The sequence below is a fragment of the Danio aesculapii genome, chromosome 24, assembly GCF_903798145.1.
Source record: "Danio aesculapii chromosome 24, fDanAes4.1, whole genome shotgun sequence".
In the NCBI taxonomy this organism is placed as follows: Eukaryota; Metazoa; Chordata; class Actinopteri; order Cypriniformes; family Danionidae; genus Danio; species Danio aesculapii.
This window is the reverse complement of record NC_079458.1, coordinates 35,219,725-35,238,594: the sequence shown is the minus strand read 5'-3', so window position 1 is coordinate 35,238,594 and position 18,870 is coordinate 35,219,725. Positions and strand designations below refer to the sequence as shown.

The 18,870-nt window shown below is 37.8% G+C and overlaps 3 protein-coding genes across 6 annotated transcripts in view; 1 reads left to right on the top strand and 2 right to left on the bottom strand.

The window, feature by feature from the left end:
- Positions 1-19: 19 nt before the first annotated feature.
- enkur (enkurin, TRPC channel interacting protein) lies at positions 20-5,696 on the bottom strand. The gene is made up of 5 exons (XM_056450832.1): positions 5,527-5,696; positions 3,702-3,847; positions 3,026-3,258; positions 551-697; positions 20-326 (listed from the first exon to the last, which is right to left on the bottom strand). Exons 1-5 carry the CDS (start codon positions 5,604-5,606, stop codon positions 153-155), a joined length of 780 nt encoding a protein of 259 aa, XP_056306807.1. The 5' UTR covers positions 5,607-5,696; the 3' UTR covers positions 20-152.
- Positions 5,697-5,967: 271 nt separating this feature from the next.
- LOC130218491 (threonine synthase-like 1) lies at positions 5,968-10,384 on the top strand. Its single transcript, XM_056450692.1, has 2 exons — positions 5,968-6,031; positions 7,933-10,384. The coding sequence occupies exon 2, from the start codon at positions 7,955-7,957 to the stop codon at positions 10,145-10,147; it is 2,193 nt and encodes a 730-aa protein (XP_056306667.1). The 5' UTR covers positions 5,968-6,031; positions 7,933-7,954; the 3' UTR covers positions 10,148-10,384.
- Positions 10,385-10,622: 238 nt separating this feature from the next.
- Positions 10,623-18,870, bottom strand: part of dpp6a (dipeptidyl-peptidase 6a) — a 455,219-nt gene continuing 446,971 nt past the window's right edge. For all 4 annotated transcript variants that reach the window (XM_056450197.1, XM_056450196.1, XM_056450194.1 and 1 more), the window contains exon 26: positions 10,623-15,048. In XM_056450197.1, coding sequence (XP_056306172.1) covers positions 14,899-15,048 — 150 coding nt within the window. In that variant the 3' untranslated portion in view covers positions 10,623-14,898. The remainder of the gene's footprint in view (positions 15,049-18,870) is intronic.

Below are 18,870 nucleotides of genomic sequence, written 5' to 3'. Positions count from 1 at the left end.
AAGAGACCATTAATTTAATCCATCACTTTTTTATTAGACTAAGATGTACTGCGGTAAAATTTAACTAAAGCCCTTCAACAAAAACAACAGAAGACAACGAGTGAAGACATGTTTTAAATGTTGTTCTTAGATATTTGCTGAACTCAGAGCTACTAGTTATTCGAAATGTAGATGGTTTTGTGACGCTCAATCATGTCAATATCTCTCTCCAGCTGCTTCATTTCCTGCTCCAGTCGCTCCTTCCTGTATTTTTTGGGAGCAGTGTCAATGACAACCGAGAGACCCTGGTATTGATGATGAAGGTCATCCCAGTTCTTCTTCAAAGCCTGTCAAAAGTCAAGTCATTAGACAATTCTTGCCATTTAAAAAAATCTGTATACAGCCTTTCTTAGACAAACAAGCTTCACAATACCCGTTCAAACAAAAAAAAGCATACATTCTTACATATAACTCCATTAATACTGCACATTCTGCAATGCAACGCTCTAAAAGAGAAGTATCTGTAAACAATTAATAACAGTGTATTTTATAGCAATTTTTTTGTCTTTACCTGCAGGATTTTGTGTCGTTCTTCACCTGAGAGCTGTTTCATGGCCCCTTCTTTCATCCGCTCTTTGACGTAGCTGTCATATTCCTCCTGTGCTTTCCTGACTTCCTCTCTGCGCTGGAGCAGGTACTCTGGAGTCTGACCAAAATCCTGGAAACACACATTAAAACATGCCTTTGTTAAAACAAGGTTTCTCTTGCTAATTTTTGAGGTATATCTCCAATACCGTGCACTAAAATCTCACCAGGCACTTTATTAGGTACACTTGATCAATGCTTAATGCAAATATCTAAGCAGCCAATGTTCTTTTTGGCTTAGTCCCTTTATTAATCAGGGGTCACCACAGCGGAATGAACCCCCAACTTATCCAGCATATGTTTTACGCAGCGGATACCCTTCCAGCTGCAACCCATCACTGGAAAACACCCTTACACACTCGTTCACACTCATACATTACAGACAATTTAGCTTACCCATTTCACCTAAACCACATGTCTTTGGACATGTGGGGGTAACCTGGAGGAAACCCATGCAAAGTCAGGGAGAACTCCACACAGAAACGCCAACTGACCCAGCCGAGGCTCGAACCAGCAACCTTCTTGCTGTAAGGCGAACGTGCTACCCACTACGCCACCCATATGGCAATCATGAGTAACTTAATTTATAACAAATCAACACATTTAGTTAAAAAATATGAAAAAAGTCTCAATAATAAAATTAATATATATATATATATATTATATATATATATATATATATATATATATATATATATATATATATATATATATATATATATATATATATATAAACAATTTAGTTTGTTGTATACCTTTTATTAATATTGAAATCATTTATCAAAAAATTTTTATTTATTTAACAATTTATTTTTACATGTTCTTATAAGTATTCGGCAAAATGTACATTACTCTGCTTCGCTGAATTTATTTATATAGAAATGTACAATGTTTAAGCAAGTACATTATAAATAACTATAATGTAATTACCTAAACATTAAAAGAAATTTAAAGCTGAAAAGTAATTTATTTGCAGTAACTAGTTACTTTGTAACTAATTACACCCAACACTCGTCACAGGATTGAAATATAACAATTAATAAGTTTTTTTTATATCATACAGCTTTAAATGGCTTCCTAAATTATTACAAACTATTTATTATTGAAATGAATTGTTCTTCATTTCCTATAAGCAGAGGTAACAAACACTGCTTTATTTTCTTGAAATGAATCAAACTAAGATACAACAACATCTTGTGTTAGTGTTAGGTGATATACGAAATTTTGAGATCGCTATATCGTCCACCTATGAGATCGCCGATACACGATACTATCGCATGGGGGCACGGTAGTGTTATGTTTACTTATTTGCTCCTTTATTAAACAATTTCTAAATGTATTTACCATTTGCCAGTTTTTTTTTTTATATTTAATAATCTACTTCATTTGCATTACATTTTATTTTGGAAAATAATTGATACCAATGCAAATCACTGTGCTCTTACAGCTAAGCAGGCAAAATTATTTCAAACAAGACTCGATGCAAAAGTGTGGCACGGGACAGGATTTGTTGGTGACTTCTTGTCTATGCCGTTATGCGCAAAATGGATATAATATAAATGGATGGAAGCAAATTAAATGCTATTTATCTGCACACAGAAGAAGCAAGGATGCATTGAGGTCCTTTCAGACGGGAGGACTCGCCGACCGCGGGTGACTATTATTGTGCGGTGAAGGGATTTTCTCAACACAATCTCACGGCAATTCGTCACTTTTTGATTTAGTGGCTAATTCGTACGATCTAATTCGTACAATTTAGTACGATTTGCTCATCCCACATTGACGGTTGGGTTTAGGGGCGGGGTTAGGTGCCACGCCTCCTTTTTAAAATTGTACAATTTCGTACGACTGAACTCTACCACTAAACTGACAAAACGGCTGTCAAATTATTTGTGGTTCATTTATTATTAATGATAATGATTAAAAATAATACTACTATTCATTTTATTCCATAATGTAGTTAAAATATGTAATGGGTCTACATTAATGCGAAACGAGCTATCGTCTTTTAAAATCGTCATAGGTCTCAGCTCTCTGCGATATCTTTGCCTATCGTTGATACACGATACAATCTTCTATGTGCACAACCCTATCTTGTGTTGACAAAAGTGATTTGAAAGCACCTGACCTTGCCATTCCAGGTATTTGTTATTCCTAATATTGAAGTAAATGGTTACCGGTTTCTAATATTCCTCAAAACATCTTCATTGTGTTCGACAGAAACTCACATTTGTTTTAAAGCCAATTAAGGTTGAGTAAATAGTCAAAAAGTTTTGGGTGAACTATCCCTTTAAACAAGAGGGAAACAGTACTAGCAAGGTGCGCTTGATAAAGTATGCTAGTCTATGTTCTGTATGTATAGAATACAAAAGCAGGAAACTGAATAAATCACTCCTCTCACCTTCTTCTTTATATATTTAGGAACGAGACCAGAGTTTTCAAGAGGTTGTTTGTCTCCCTTTTTTGTATCAGTAAAGGCCGGCTGTGGTTTCTTCGGGACTGCCATGATATTCTCAACAGCATTGGTCTTAATGAAGTTCTTGTTGGTATGAAGACCCATGAGCGGCTTGTCAGTTCTAGCAGGTACTGGTGGTTTACAATGCAGCTCATCATCTTCATATTTAAATGGTTTCCCTGAAACAACAGCACAAATAAATGATCAGAGCAAAGCTTCAGTGATTTATACAAAAACATTGACATGCATTATTGGATGAAAAGATATTTATATTATGTATTAAAAGTGTAGTTTAACCAAAAATGAACATTCTGTCATCATTTACTCCTCCTTAACTTGTTCCAAACATGTTTGAGTTTATTTCTTCTGTTAAATACAAAGGAAGATATACTGAAGACTATAGGAAAACAACATCAACAAAAAGGCAATTTACTTCAATAGTAATTTTGTTTCTGCTATGAAGGTCAATTACAGATTTATTCCCAACATTCTTCTTTTGTGCTCAACAGAAGATAGAAATTTTAGAATCATTCGAGTGCGAGTAAATGATGAGGACATTTTCATTTTGGGGTGAACCAAGTAACCCGCTTTAATAAACGCATCTTAAATGAAGGGCACTTACTTTCAGGGAGTCTGGGTTCCTTCGAGTGTTTTAGCAGATATTTCTGTGGCAATGGGACGTCCACTTTTGCTGGCCCCATAGATTTATTAGGGGCTTTGTTCGACTGTTTCTCCAGTTTCACCTGCTCTCTGAACTTTGACATGTACCTGAAAAAAGAAGATGCTACTGAATGAATATCACAGAAAACATGTTTTATTCCAATCAAATAAACTCACCGAGCACTTTATCAGGTACACCTGTCCAACTGCTCGTTAACGCAAATTTCTAATCAGCCAATCACATGGCAGCAACTCAAAGTATTTAGGCAAGTAGACATGGTCAAGATGATCTGCTGCAGTTCAAACTGAGCATCAGAATGGGGAGGAAAGGTGATTTAAGTGACTTTGAACGTGGCTGTTGGTGCCAGATGGGCTGGTCTGAGTATTTCACAAACTGCTGATCTACTTGGATTTTCATGCACAACCATCTCTAGTATTTACAGAGAATGGTCCGAAAAAGAGAAATTATCCAGTAAGTGGCAGTTCTATGTGAGCAAATGCCTTGTTGATGCCAGAGGAGAATGGCCAGACTGGTTCGAGCTGATAGAAAGGCAACAGTAACTCAAACACTTGTTACAACCGAGGTATGCAGAAGAGCATCGCACAACTTGTCCAACCTTGAGGTGGATGGGCTACAGCAGCAAAGACCACACCGGATGCGACTCCTGTCAGCTAAGAACAGGAAACTGAGGCTACAATTCACACAGGCTCACCAAAATTGGACAATAAAATATTCAAAAAACATTGCCTGGTCTGAGGAGTCTCAATTTCTGCTGTGACATACGGATGGTAGGCTCAGAATTTGGCATCAACAACATAAAAACATGGATCCATTCTGCCTTATATTAATGATTTAGGCTGGTGGCAGTGGTGTAATGGTGTGGGGGATATTTTCTTGTCACACTTTGGGCCCATTAGTACTAATTGAGCATCATGTCAACGCCACAGCCTACCTGAGGATTGTTGCTGACCACATCCATCCTTTTATGACCACAGTGTACCCATCTTCTGATGGCTATTTCCAGCAGGATAACCCGCCATGTCATAAAATGGGAATCATCTCAGACTGGTTTCTTGAACATGACAATGAATTCACTGTACTCAAATGGCCTCCACAATCACCATATCTCAATCCAACAGAGCATCTTTGGGACATGGTGGAACTGGAGATTCTCATCATGGATGAGCAGCCGACAAATCTGCAGCAACTGCGTGATGCTATCATGTCAATATGGACCAAAATTTTTGAAGAATATTTCCAGTACCTTATTGAATCTATGCCACGAAGGATTAAGGCCAACCTAAGGGGGTGTACCTAATAAAGTTGGTTGGCTGGTGATTGTAGATAAAATGGGGGATGAGGGAAATCCCATTTTAAATACATTTTGACAGTACATTTTACATCAGTTTCTGAACAGAAAGCGCATTTTCCAATTCTTTCTCAGTACTGCCAACAGCCTTTTGCTTAATTTAGTTGGTATTATATCCGCACGTTCAGACTTTCTCTTTAATAATATAATTTCATAAAGGTAACGTTATTATTTGCAAATTCCAAATAGAAATATCATATTACCAGCCAATGGCTATCAAAGTATAACAGTGTTCACAGTCAAATAGCTAATGTTGTTTTGAAGTCATACTAACAGGGAAACAATAAAGGGAGGGAGCTTTCCCTCAATAATCAATCAAACAAGCAAACTAACGTACTTTGTAAAATATATGATAAATTAAGTTACTATTTGCGGCCTGTTATTATTGTTACGTCAGAAACTCTAACTTAACGTTACCTGGGGGCTTTCATGGTTTTCTCCTCCTCTCTGGGGATCAAATTATAGATGCTCTCTGGAGGATAAATGGTGTCGCTCATGATTGCTGATGACAGAGACGAGAAATGACTGGAAACAGAGGAAAAGTCCTGCGATATGATGAAGACGTGTTTCTTCGATGTTGTTTTACAGGTGTCTCTATGACAACCGCTGCCAAGCAATAATAAACAAACAGTTTCTCTCGTGTTTTATTATTTCCCCCTCATATTAATTTCGTTATTTTGACTCTTTACTTGCTTTGAACATATAACTTCAACAAACTACATGGTAAGCTGAAGATTTTATTACGTTATTTTAATGATTTGAAGCTGAAGGAACAAGCCAATGAGAGCCGTTTATTTGAGTAACGCTAAACGAGAAATGTCCCTTTGCAGTTGCCGTATTGCCAGGGTTTGTTTACAAAGCACCCACTGAGAGCGCACGTGAAACTGAAAATACTGTACTTGGCAGACAGACGCCGTTTTAGGTAAACCTTGCTTGCTTTGCTTGTTTTAAACGTAATAGTTTCGGCAGTTAATTGTATAAATCCATCTAATCTGAATTTTAATAATATTTACAAAGTTTCCATATTCACTGATGCAAATTTACTAACCAAAAACCATTTTATCCTGCTATTCTTAAAGAAGTAGAACAATATACAAACAACATTAAGCACAGTACTAATAAAAACGCAATCAAAACTGTTATCATACTTGAAACATTCAGTGTTCTTTAATTCCACAAGGTCCTTGCCCTTTTTTAGTATTCATACTTAAACATATTGTATATTTAATACTGTTTATTCCAGACACTAAAGCCAATAGTACAAAACACAGACAAAACAATACTAACCACACAGTATACATAAAAAAAGACAGCTATGCCAATATTCATAACGCGTCTCAGTAAGCCTAGGGTTTATCAACAACATTAAAATGCTATTCTGAGAATTCTCCAATCGACAGATTTCTCATCACAGCACAAAATCACCAAACTCTTACCTTACAGAATAAATCACTTGCACGACACCATCTATTTTTAAGAAGAATCCTTATACAATCATTGTATGCAACCTGCAGCTTACGGAGACTCTCTTTTTTTAAATGATACCACAGAGGAGCTGTGTATAAAGAACTGCAATACGTTCTAAAGAGGTTTACCTTAACCTGCTCCGAATACAAATAAAACGTTTTCACCTGCATATTTGCTTGAACCCATAACCTTCGACGTATTTGTCTTATTTATTATATTTTGTTTTCTGTGTATCCCTGATCCTTTTTTTCTTCTGCTTTGTATTGTACATATATTTGAAAACGTCACAGATTTGTAGTGTCGTAGTTATTGGTTGTCATTTATAGATAGATAGATAGATAGATAGATAAATAGATAGATAGATAGATAGATAGATAGATAGATAGATAGATAGATAGATAGATAGATAGATAGATAGATAGATAGATATTTTACAGATACTTAAACCTACAAATTATTAATCAATTAGTAATTAATGTGCCTTTATATAGTGTGTTTATTGTGTATGGCCACACACCCAAAGCGCTTTACATTCATCAGGGATCATCAGATCATTAATTAATTGGAAAATAATAGAAAAAATAAATACTAATCTCTAATGATTTACTGGTGGTGGTATGGAGAGACCATAGAGAGACCCGCTCGTCCACCAGTCAATCATTATAGGCTAGTATTTGTTTTCTTATTGCGATCAATTCATCCATGTTAATCCGTTATTTTATAGAACATTTAGTGTATTGATGTGTGTATTCATATGTGTTGTTTTATTTAATATTACAATATATTAAGTTATATTGATGTAATTACCAAAGTATAATCCACTGAAACAACCTTTTTAACTATTTATCAGCTTAAACTAATAATGAACAGAACCGTATGCAATAAATCCCATATCAAACATCCTTAGGTGAAGTTTTATTAACAAATTCAAGAGGATCACGTGCTTATGATCAATCACTAATCAATCAATCAGAGGCATTCAAATGCATATCAATAGTCCACCTTCCTTACCTTAGCCATCCTCGTCTTTTCGACGAAACCCTCTTTTCACCCCGACTCCTTTCACTCCTATAGCAGGGGAGTTCTTGAACCTACCTGAGCTCATACTCTCCTCTTTCCCTCCTGTCTAAATGGATGGAGTGCCAGGCTCGTGGCTTGTTCAGAGCTTAGGGCCCTTTCCCGGAACAGCATACCAAAAATGCTTTTACTTATTCAGGGATCAGCTAAGTGTGAACTCTTGAAAAATATGTAAAGTACAATTTAACAAATACAGTTAAGACATTACATCGTTCTATTACCTTACTATCAGATCTACTGGCATGGGTTTTAATTCTGATCTTTTTTTTTGCTTCCCAGATTATATGATCTTCTTATCAAGATGATCGCTGCAATTTTAGGCCAGCTGTTGGCTAAAGTAAGAAGGCTAAAGAGCCACATGTTCTTCGCACCATGTGGTTTTTCGTTCTTCACTGCAGCACAGCTATCTTCAAATCAATTTTCTAAACCTCCTGATAGAAATATTCTCCTCATGGGTCTTCCAGGAGCAGGCAAGACCTGCGTGGGCCGGGTTGTGGGATACAAACTTAGAATGCCTGTTATTGATATAGATGACGATGTCCTTGAAAAGACTTGGGGAATGAGTGTGGCAGACAAGCTCTCTGAAGTCGGTGGAGATCATTTTATTGAAGAAGAAGGTAAAGCGGTGTGTGGATTCACAGCCACAGGAAGTGTCATCTCACTGACCGGCTCCAATCCACTGCATCGGGATGCAATGCAGCATCTGAAACGCTCTGGAGTAATCGTGTACCTGGATGTAGACACAGAAGATATCATGCAAAGACTCGGTCGAATGAAAGTAAACAGGATTGTGGGTCAGAATTCTGGCGTTTCCATGAGAGATATATTACAATACAGGAAACCATTTTATGAGGAATGGTTAGATGCGAGAGTGCTTTGTGGGACGGGAGACTCTATAGAGGATGTGGCTGATAAAGTTATGAAGACTCTGCTTAGATTAGAGGACTCAGAATCAGAGACCTTCATTTCAACGAGGAGCCAAAGGTCAAGTGATCCCAAGTTTTTCAGTGATGTTGTCATAGAAGGTCTCGCGCCAGATGGGGGACTTTACATACCAAAGAAAGGAATCCCTAAACTTGAACCTTCCGAATGGTTGAGAATATCCAGCATGCCATATGACATGAGAGCTGTGACCATATTGGAAAACTGTATCCATCCTTTGGATGTGTCCCCTGTGGAATTGAGCAAAATGGTAAGCCGTGCCTACAGCCAGAACTTTGCCAATCAATCAGTTGTTCCTCTAAAGCACCTCACTGATCATCAGTACCTTCTAGAACTCTTTCATGGCCCGACTGCCTCTTTTAAAGACCTGGCACTGCAGTTAATGCCTCAGCTCTTTGCCCACTGCCTGCCACAGATGTGCAACTACCTCATTCTAGTGGCCACATCTGGAGATACTGGAAGTGCGGTGCTAAACGGCTTCGGGAATCTTAAAGACAGTGACCGGGATAGGATCGGGGTGCTTGTGTTCTTCCCTGAGAATGGAGTGAGTGAGATTCAGAAACTACAAATGACAGGATTCCAAGGTGGAAATGCCAAGTCCATCAGCGTCCTGTCCGACTTTGACTTCTGCCAAAGGAGCATTAAACAAATGTTTGGGGACTCCAGCTTGATTGGACACTTTGCTGTGGAGTACGCCACAATTCTCAGCACTGCAAACTCAATAAACTGGGCCCGACTACTTCCTCAAGTGGCCTATCACTGCTCGGCGTACATGGACCTGCTAAAAAATGGCATATTGTCATTCGGGGATCCCATTGATGTGTGTATACCTACTGGTAACTTTGGGAATGCAATGTCAGCCCTGTACGCCAAACAAATGGGAATCCCAATACGGAAAGTGATCTGTGCGTCCAATCATAACTGTGTCATATCTGACTTCATCACTAGCGGTGAGTACGATCTACGTGACAGGAAGCTGCTGGTGTCAAACTCCCCTGCCATTGATATCCTAAAATCCTCCAACCTTGAAAGGTTCATCCATCATGTATCTGGTGGAGATGGGAGTCTTGTCAGAGATCTGTTTTTGAGTCTAGAAAGAGATGGGTTCTTTAAAGTGTCAGAAACTTTACGGCAGAAGATAAATCTGGAAGTTCAAGCTGGTTGGTGCTCAGAGGATGACTGTTTGACGGCCATACGGGAGGTGCATAAATCAACAGGGTACATAATGGACACTCACACAGCGATTGGCAAAGTAGTTGCAGATCGTCTACATGACAGAAGCTGTCCACTGGTGATATGCTCCACTGCACACCACGGGAAGTTTGCTCCGGCTGTCTTAAGAGCTCTTCAGTGTCAAAATATCCCACAGGACCCTGTCAAGCAGCTGGATGAACTCTGCAGCATTGGAGGTCAGGAGCAGATGCATGGGACTCTCATAAATTGCATGAGGAGAGCAGGAAATAATCAACATGAAGTTTGTCAGGCTGACTATAGCAAGCTGACAGATCAAGTAGAAAATATGATACAAGATTTATTTTTGAAAGTCCGGTAAGACCTGCAATGTCCACTAGATGGTAATGTCTGTCAAGAAACAATCAACATTCGTCAATTTAAACACAAGGTGGCAGTAATGTGCTGGGATAAAATTACAATGTTGATATTCAAGAGATGTACAAGATTGTCATAACTTCATGATGGAAGCTGATAGTATCTAAATTGATTTAAATTCTCACTACTTTTGCACAGAAAGGCAGTTTAATAAACATGTCAGTGTTTTTCATACATTGGAAGCCAGTCGTAATTGAAATTGTTTGATCATACATATGTATGTATGTATGTATGTATGTATGTATATATATATATATATATATATATATATATATATATATATATATATATATATATATATATATATATATATATGTATGTTCTACAGAGGCAAGAAACTCAAACATATTCAAGATTTTAGTATCACCCTAATGTCAAAACAGAGAAACTGATGAAGGCGAAAATGTAGATCTGCTGATTGGGTTTTATTTGATTCATTTACCAGCTTTCTCAAATTAAAAAATTCTAAAATAATAATAATCTAAGAAATGACCTTACAGATAGTCATATCAGGTATAAATGCACCCAATCACTTAATTCACAAGAAAACAGGACATAGACATCGAAGGCTTTCAGTTTATTTTGGTTACTTACGTATTCATCCTCTTTTGTCCAAGTAAGGAAAACAAATCATGACAAAGGTGATGAAAAACAGTTTGTATTCTGAGAGGTGCCACAATATGACTGTTCTCGCTGAGTCAGTAAACAGCAATCCCATCACACTCTTGGTCCCATGTGATTTTTTTTTTTCTGTTCAGTTACAGGCGTGACCGCGGCCGCTCTGCTTGCCACAGAAGAACGAAACACCTTCAGATGCATTATGTACAGGAAACACTCAGATATTCAGAGACTTAAATGATATTTGAGTAACACTTACACATCAAGCACACAAGACCCAAATCTCACTCACAAAACCAGAAATGAAATGCAGGTAGGAACATTCAAGCTGTCAAAAATACTATGCAGATATTTTAAAAAATAGCTTTTGAGTATTTTTTTTTCTACATGCAATATGAATGCATCAAGATTAAACATGAACATTTCATCCAAAAGAAATAAAACTGTTCTTCCTCATAAGCTTTTATAGGCAAAAGTCACAACCAATAACTGTTCATATACAGTACTGTGCAAAGCATATAAACATACCATATATGATATAATGAATGCGAAACATTTGCACAATACTGTATGTTACAGGTGTTAAAGGGACAGACATTTTGATATCTTTTACTCAACCTCGTTGCAAACCTTTATGGCCATTAAACAAGTAAAAAAAGTGTCAGTGCTTATTTTACTAGTGGACACAGTTTTTCTTTAGATTAGCTTCTGCTTTTGGGGTGATGGTCCTCTGTTGATGTCAGTTTGATAATATACATAACCACGCCCCTCATATTGTTATGAGGGAATGATGCGCAAAAAGCTCCGCCCACTACTCAATATTCAATTTCAGTCAGAAGTACATTAACACGCTGAAATAAAAGTCTCAACTTCTGGTTCATGCACAAGTAAAGTCTGATTTATACTTCAGCGTCAGCCACAGCGAGGGCTATGCGACCGCGTGAAGGCAGTGCCGGAGCATACACGTGCGCTTGGCGCTGAAGTATAAATCCCCTTTCAAAAAATTTAAATACATGTCGCAACGACGCATAGTGCAAGCATTGTGATTGGTCAGCTTGCTAGCGCTGACAAGTGTGGGTGGGACAGAGAGCCTTGCGAACCTTGGAGTGAGTGTTTACAAGTGTCGAGTCCCACAAAGGAGTTCCAGATGGAGACTTTTGTTTTGTGTTTACCTTATGATTAAAGTTGTTGCACGTCCGCCGGTTCCTGCCTCAAAATGAGCGAATTTGACCTACTTCTACATTAGGGTAGCATTCAGAAAAAAACAGAACACCAGTGAAGAAACTCGACACAGAGGAACATAAACACCTACTGCCAGCTAGCGTTTCAGAAGTGTTGTTGCAGAGCAACAGAAACAGCGTGCAGAAGTATAAATGCACAACCACGCGCAAGGCATGTGCCGTGGGTCACGCTGATCATTCGACATTTATAACCAGGCTTAACGATCCCATACTAAACACTGCTCATGTTCTAAATTCATACAGGCTAAAGGATTGTTGTGCTGTGTTCACACCAGACACGAAACACGCGAATAAATCGCGATATTCGTACATAAATAGATGTGTGAACATTTTGAGTTTACGCTTCATCCGCGTGTCAAATTCCCTTCACAATAAACGCAGATTCATGTCATAGGCAGAGCTTCTGTCTGCCTAGTGACATTAGCGTCATTGTTAAATGGTTAACATGGATTTAATTGAGAGAATAGCTGTGTTTATGTGTTTTAGGAAGGCTGATAAACAGCGTTGATTCGTTTGGCGTTGTGTCTGAGCACCCTAGATCCTTTCAGAGGTACACCAACTCCTCTAGAAACTGTACCTGGATGATGGAGGCTTTCAGCGGTGCCTTAGATTGAGCTGAGCCCAGTTTGAATGAGCTGTTGTCCTGTGTCGGCAAGACTATTTCCTCCCCGGGTACCAACAACAGGCGCTACGTCATAATCATGCCCCTACAAGAGAAAGCTCCTGATTGGTTAACGCAGCATGAATGTCCTTTGAAGTTCAGATTTTCCAACTAGAGCGATTCACGCGTCAAATGCGCAAAATGCTGAACTCGCGCCACTTCATGATGTGATTCAAATGACACGATACATGCGAAATACACCGCAGGATGTGTATTCACGTTTTTGCATTGACTTGCATGTAAATCACTCGCGCTTGGCACTTCATCCACGTCTGGTATGAACGCAGCATTAGGCTGCAATAATTAAGGCAACCGGAGCTGGGAACACTTCCCAAAAGACATTATAATTTGAACAGCCTCTACGTTTATGTTAGTCTGTTTTATATTATCCCGAGGTCTCCATAATCCTAGACCAGGCTGTACCCTAAGCAGATGCTGTGGTGATCATGAAGGAGTGGAGAGCATGAGACTAATTCTTGAAAGACCCCAGTGACAGACGAGTGTCTGCATTGATACCCAAGGGCACACGTGCCGGTGACCTACTCACAGACACATGTGGTTTCTCCATGATGGACGTCCAGCATTCTCCAGACTCCAGCGCCTAGACTGTAGCTCTGCACAAGAAGTTTGGCCAGAGGACAAATGGTTGTGCCCAACTAAGCCTGGTTTCTCCTGAGGTGCCTCTCATTTTCGTCAATTGGTGAAGTTTGTTCCTCACCACTGGCTTGCTTGGTTTGGGACTTGTGGAGCTGCACATTGATGGATTTGCTCTTCAGTGTTTGGACTTTCGGCAGTGAAAATTAAACTACACTGAATTGAACTGAACTTCAACTTGGAAACTGGATTGACAGAGTTTCAATTGACTAGAGCTTCTATGTTAAGCTGCTTTGACACGATCTACATTGTAAAAGCGCTATAGAAATAAAGGTTAATTGAATTAAACATTTAATACCTGTCAGAATTAAAATTTTTTGACTGAACTGTCCCTTTAACACAGAAGTGTTTCCTACCCTACTTAATATACTTTTGTATGTACAGATATGTTTTTGGGCATGAATCAACAAATGTTCTACAAAGTGTCTGTAAACCCTCAGAGGGGCTTTCGTTTAATACTGAGATAATGCTGAAATCATACATTTTAATTTCATGCTCCATTACTCGATCCTTAAAGTGGATAGTAAAACGCCATTAGCAGGATGTGAGATGGTTTGTTTTGTTGATGATAAAACAACACTGGCTCACACATGCGCAAATAAAAATTTGTAATTCTATTGTGGCAACAAAAAAGCGGATGCTTTAGGTACAGGATTTTACTCCATCCAACATAAGCCTGGTGATATTCACAAGGGGGCTCCTCGAACATAGTTCACCCCCATAATAAGGCACAGTGACTAAATCAACATAGAGTGCTTTCTCCGGCACTGACAGACCATCTCTTCAAGAAAAAAAACACACACACTGAGAAGTGGGATCAACAGTCTTGTACAACTGTCATGGTCTGCGAGAATAATGAGAATCGCTTTCGCTCCCCTTCCGCATGATGAAGTTTCGGCAATGAATAAACACCATCTAAATACACACTTGAGGCTACACGATTTCCAAGACTCGGACACGCTTGAGAACACGGAAAAACAAGTTTTATAGATATCCAAAGGGAATGTTTTTCTTTACATTGGAACACCAGACACGAGCACAATTGGACATGAGAAGACCTTTTAAACCACAAATGACACGTTCTCCCGACGACAACAACCCCTTTTTCGCCCCCAAAACACCAAATATCAAACACCGAATGACCCCCTCAGTCTTGCTGTTTCAACTCCTGCGAGTCCCACAGCTCTAGGGGATTCGTGCTCGGCGGTCAGTTAATATCGCGCCATCTCATCTGTCAACGTGATGGACAGACCAGAGACTCCCAACACCTTCAGAAGCTTATAACTGGCCTGCTGGGGAGAGCGAGACGATGTGGCGCCAGCCTGATGCCACGTCAAGGGTTGATGGATGGTGAGGAGCACCTGAAGGGGAGCTGAGGCAGGAACACAAGGCCGGGGCGTTCTCAAAGTCAGCATGCTACACCGGGAGGGAACTGAAAACTGTGGGGTTCGAATCTATGGGTTGCATATTATGTGGCAAAAGGAGCTGGCTTTGTGCTTGGCCTTTCATGGAAAGGGTGGACTAACCCTCTTCTTCGCTCTCCTCCTCTAACGCCTCCTCGAACACTAGATCCGGGAGCCGGAAACACTCTTCGAAGAAGTTGACCAGTGACTGACTGAGATGTTGTCGTGTCACCTCATTGTGAATGAAGTGTCCTTCGTCTGGGTAGATCTGTTAGAATGAAGGACACAATGACAAGGTAATCAACTCAATATCACAACACTTTTAAATAAAGCATGTCTGGTGTATTAACCTTTGGTATAAACACAAAGCCAGTTTGATACAGTCTGGTCAAAACAGTAGAATCTTGATTTGTGTACCTTTCTTACTTTACAAATTTAATTACATGTGTCTCAGTGTAAAAGTTTCAGGATTGTCTTAGAATATTGATGTATAATTAAAACAATTTTCCATCTTTTTTGTAAGCAGGTCTTAACCAAATATACAGCAAGTACAATTTTCTCAGTAAACATATTTGAACAAAACAAAATTAAATGACACAGGGAAACGGTATTGAACACATAAAGAAAGGGAGGTGTAAAAAGGCATGGAAAGCCCAGACAGCAGCTGAATTCTCTCAGTGAGTATCCAGTAACCCTGTTTCTTATCAGTGTAAATGAATATTAGCAGCTTCAGTCCAACATTTACATTACCAGGATGATGAAGATGGAACCAGGGTGGACATTTCAACAAGATGATGATCCTAAACACAACTGGTTTCAGAAAAGAAAATAAAGCTGCTAGAATGGCCCAGCCAATTACCTGACCTGAATTCATTAAAGAATCAGATTTCATAGAAAAGAACCACAGAACTGTCAAGGTTTTTTGGACGTTGTTGAAGTCTTCACAGATGAGCAATGTATGTGACTGCATTCTCCATAGAAGAGGCATCTTGAAGCTGTCATTACCAAAAAAAAGCCTTTTATATAACGTATTAAATGTATTACGCTGCCATCGTCCCATAAAATTTGTGACAGGACATAGGGGTAGGGTTATAGATAGTTTTGGTGGTATGGGGTTTAAGGGTGGGTTAAGGTGTAAGGGATGGTCAACAGTGTATTTACAAATGAAATTACAGAAGTTAATTACATACAAGTATTTAATCAAGCATAAGTACACAGTAAATACATGTATTTATACAAAAAGTACATTGTAACAAATGATTAATTTCTGTGTAAGTACATAGTTAAGGAACCTTAATATAAAGTGGGACCTTTTTTTCTTCTGGAGAAAGTCTTAATTGTTTTATTTTGGCTAGAATAAAAGCAGATTTTAATTTTTTAAAAGTCATTTTAAGGTCAAAATTATTAGCCCCTTTAAGCTATTTTTTTTTTTTTAATAATCTACAGAACAAACCATCGTTATACAATAACTTGCCTAATTATAATAATATTTATAATTAAATATATATATATATATATATATTTTGCACTTCATTCATTTTCTTTTCACCTTAGTCCCTTTATTAATCTGGGGTCGCCACAGTGGAATGAACCGCCATTTTAGCACTTATTATGACTATTTTTTGTAAATAAAACTCACTTTATTGAACTTGAATTTTGTCCCTCACTCGTTGATATTGTGTGTTTGCTTATGTGTTTCATGCAAAATTAATGTTACTCTCCTCCCCCTTTACTGACCACCTTTAAGATTGTAACATGATGGCTTAGGCTTTTACCAAAATCTAGGTCAGTTTCATGTCAACAGCACCGTTAAAAATATATTTACCATATAAAATATCATGACTTGTTCAATACTTAATTTACCCACTTATTATTATTATTATTATTATTATTATTATTATTATTATTATTATCAAAATAGCTAATCAAAGCTAACTAAGTTAGCATTCTGCAGTGAGAATATGTAAAAACAAATGTTAGTTTTGGTTCTATCTTAGCAAAAATATGCAATTTGATGCAGTTGCTTCACAGTAGGATGAAATGCTGCCAGCTCGTAAATCAATAAGAATGCAGACTGCTTATGTAAAACACATTTAAATATCTTTTTTCACTATTTCTGCCAATAGTACACCCAAGCAAGATGTCATTTAAAAGTTGTATATTCAAAACCCTCATAGGCTTACTGTGGGTTTAAAACATGATGAATTGCAATGCAATGATGAGTGAAAGATTTAAAAATAAAAGTTGTTGTGAAAGATGACAGTTCGTATTTGATACCCTCAATATAACATATGTCTAAAACATTATTTGTGTTTGTGTAACTATATACTGTATATATATATATATATATATATATATATATATATATATATATATATATATATATATATATATATATATAGATAGATAGATAAACTTCTTTCAGAAATTATGTTAAATATGTAGACATAAAAAAAAAACTAAAAAAAAATAATAAAAAAAAAAATCACAATATGATTTCTCTGTTCAGGTGAACATAATCATATATGGCCATTATTCCATTGCTAACACTACAAATCAAATTGCTGCCTTTATAGTGCTGTAAATCCCATACACTACTGAAGTTTGCATCAACATTGCTCATTAAATGCATCGAACATTAATGCAATCTGCCTAACATTATGCAACATTCCCCTTTGTGCTGCCAAACATTACTCATGTGTTGAAGGATGGATTCCATGAGACTTCTGCACCTTTTATTTGATGCCTGGTACCAAACACCATTAGCAGATCCCTTTTAAATACTCCACATATTTTCCTTGGTCCAGCACATTCCACAAATGCCCAACTGGAATGAGATCTGGGGAATTTGTAGGCCACAGCAACACCTTGGACCCTTTGTCATTTCTCACACCACATTACAGAACAATTTTTGCTCTGTGGCAGATTTTTTTTGTATTCAATTTGTGCAACAGTAGATGTGTGATTATGTGCGTCATTAAGCCTTGTGTGGCTGCGACTGTGTTGTTGATGCTGTGATCTGAGCCATAAATATTTGGCCCTTGTTAAATTAATTTTTTTTCTGCTTACCATTTACCTGCTGCCTAATATATCCCAGCTCTTAAGAGGTGCCTTTGACAATGCATTCACTTCACCTTTCAGTGGCTTTAATATAGATGATCAGTGCATTTTTAAATGTAGAAACATGAGTACTCTTCTACTTTTTGTCTATTATATGGAGAAAGCAGTCACATTTGTTGCTCAGGTGTGATTAAAAAAAAAAATCTTGAATCTTTTTTTAGATCTAAAAATCTTATCTGTGGGTCTTGTCTATGATCTCTGATTTTTACTTCTTATTTTCTATTGGATTTAAGTCAGGTGATTGGCTTGGCCATTCTTGCAGCTTTATTTTTTTTTCTGAAACCAGTTGAGAGTTCCTTTGGCTGTGTTTGGGATCATTAGCTACGTTTCCATCCACCTATTTTTTATGCACATTTTGGATATGCGCATAAAAAAAAACGGTTGATGGAAACGCCAAGATGCGCATAAAAAAACATACGTGCACAACTGAGTAGGAGAAGTACATAGAAGTAGAACACATAACTGAGAAGATGTGCATAAACTATCATGGAAACACTTTTACCGAATTAATTCCAGTATTAAAAAACTAACATGTGATTTTGTTATAAGAGATCATGTGATGATAAAAATGTGCGAATTGATAAACCAGCAGGCTGAGCATGTTATAAAACATCTGAAATGTTGTTTTGGTCGTTCTAAAACGCCATAACTATTTCAGTATTAGTGTTATTATAATATTTATGGCTTCCAGAATCAAGAGGTGTCTGTGCTCTGCATTTCACGCCTTCAAAGGCCACCGCGCGTTCACTGCGTGTCAGGATTGCCTTCAGAGGTGCAAGTCATTTATTAAATAAAGAAAAGATTGTTGCAGCTTCTCCTACCGCAGCAAATTCGATTTTTACTGTTAATATTTGGCGCCAGTTAATTAGGAAGTGATGATTTTGTTCGCTTTGACTCGTTGGATGGAAACGCTGCTTTGTTCGCACGTCTTTTATTCAATAATCTAATTTTGCGCATAAAGTTAATTCGC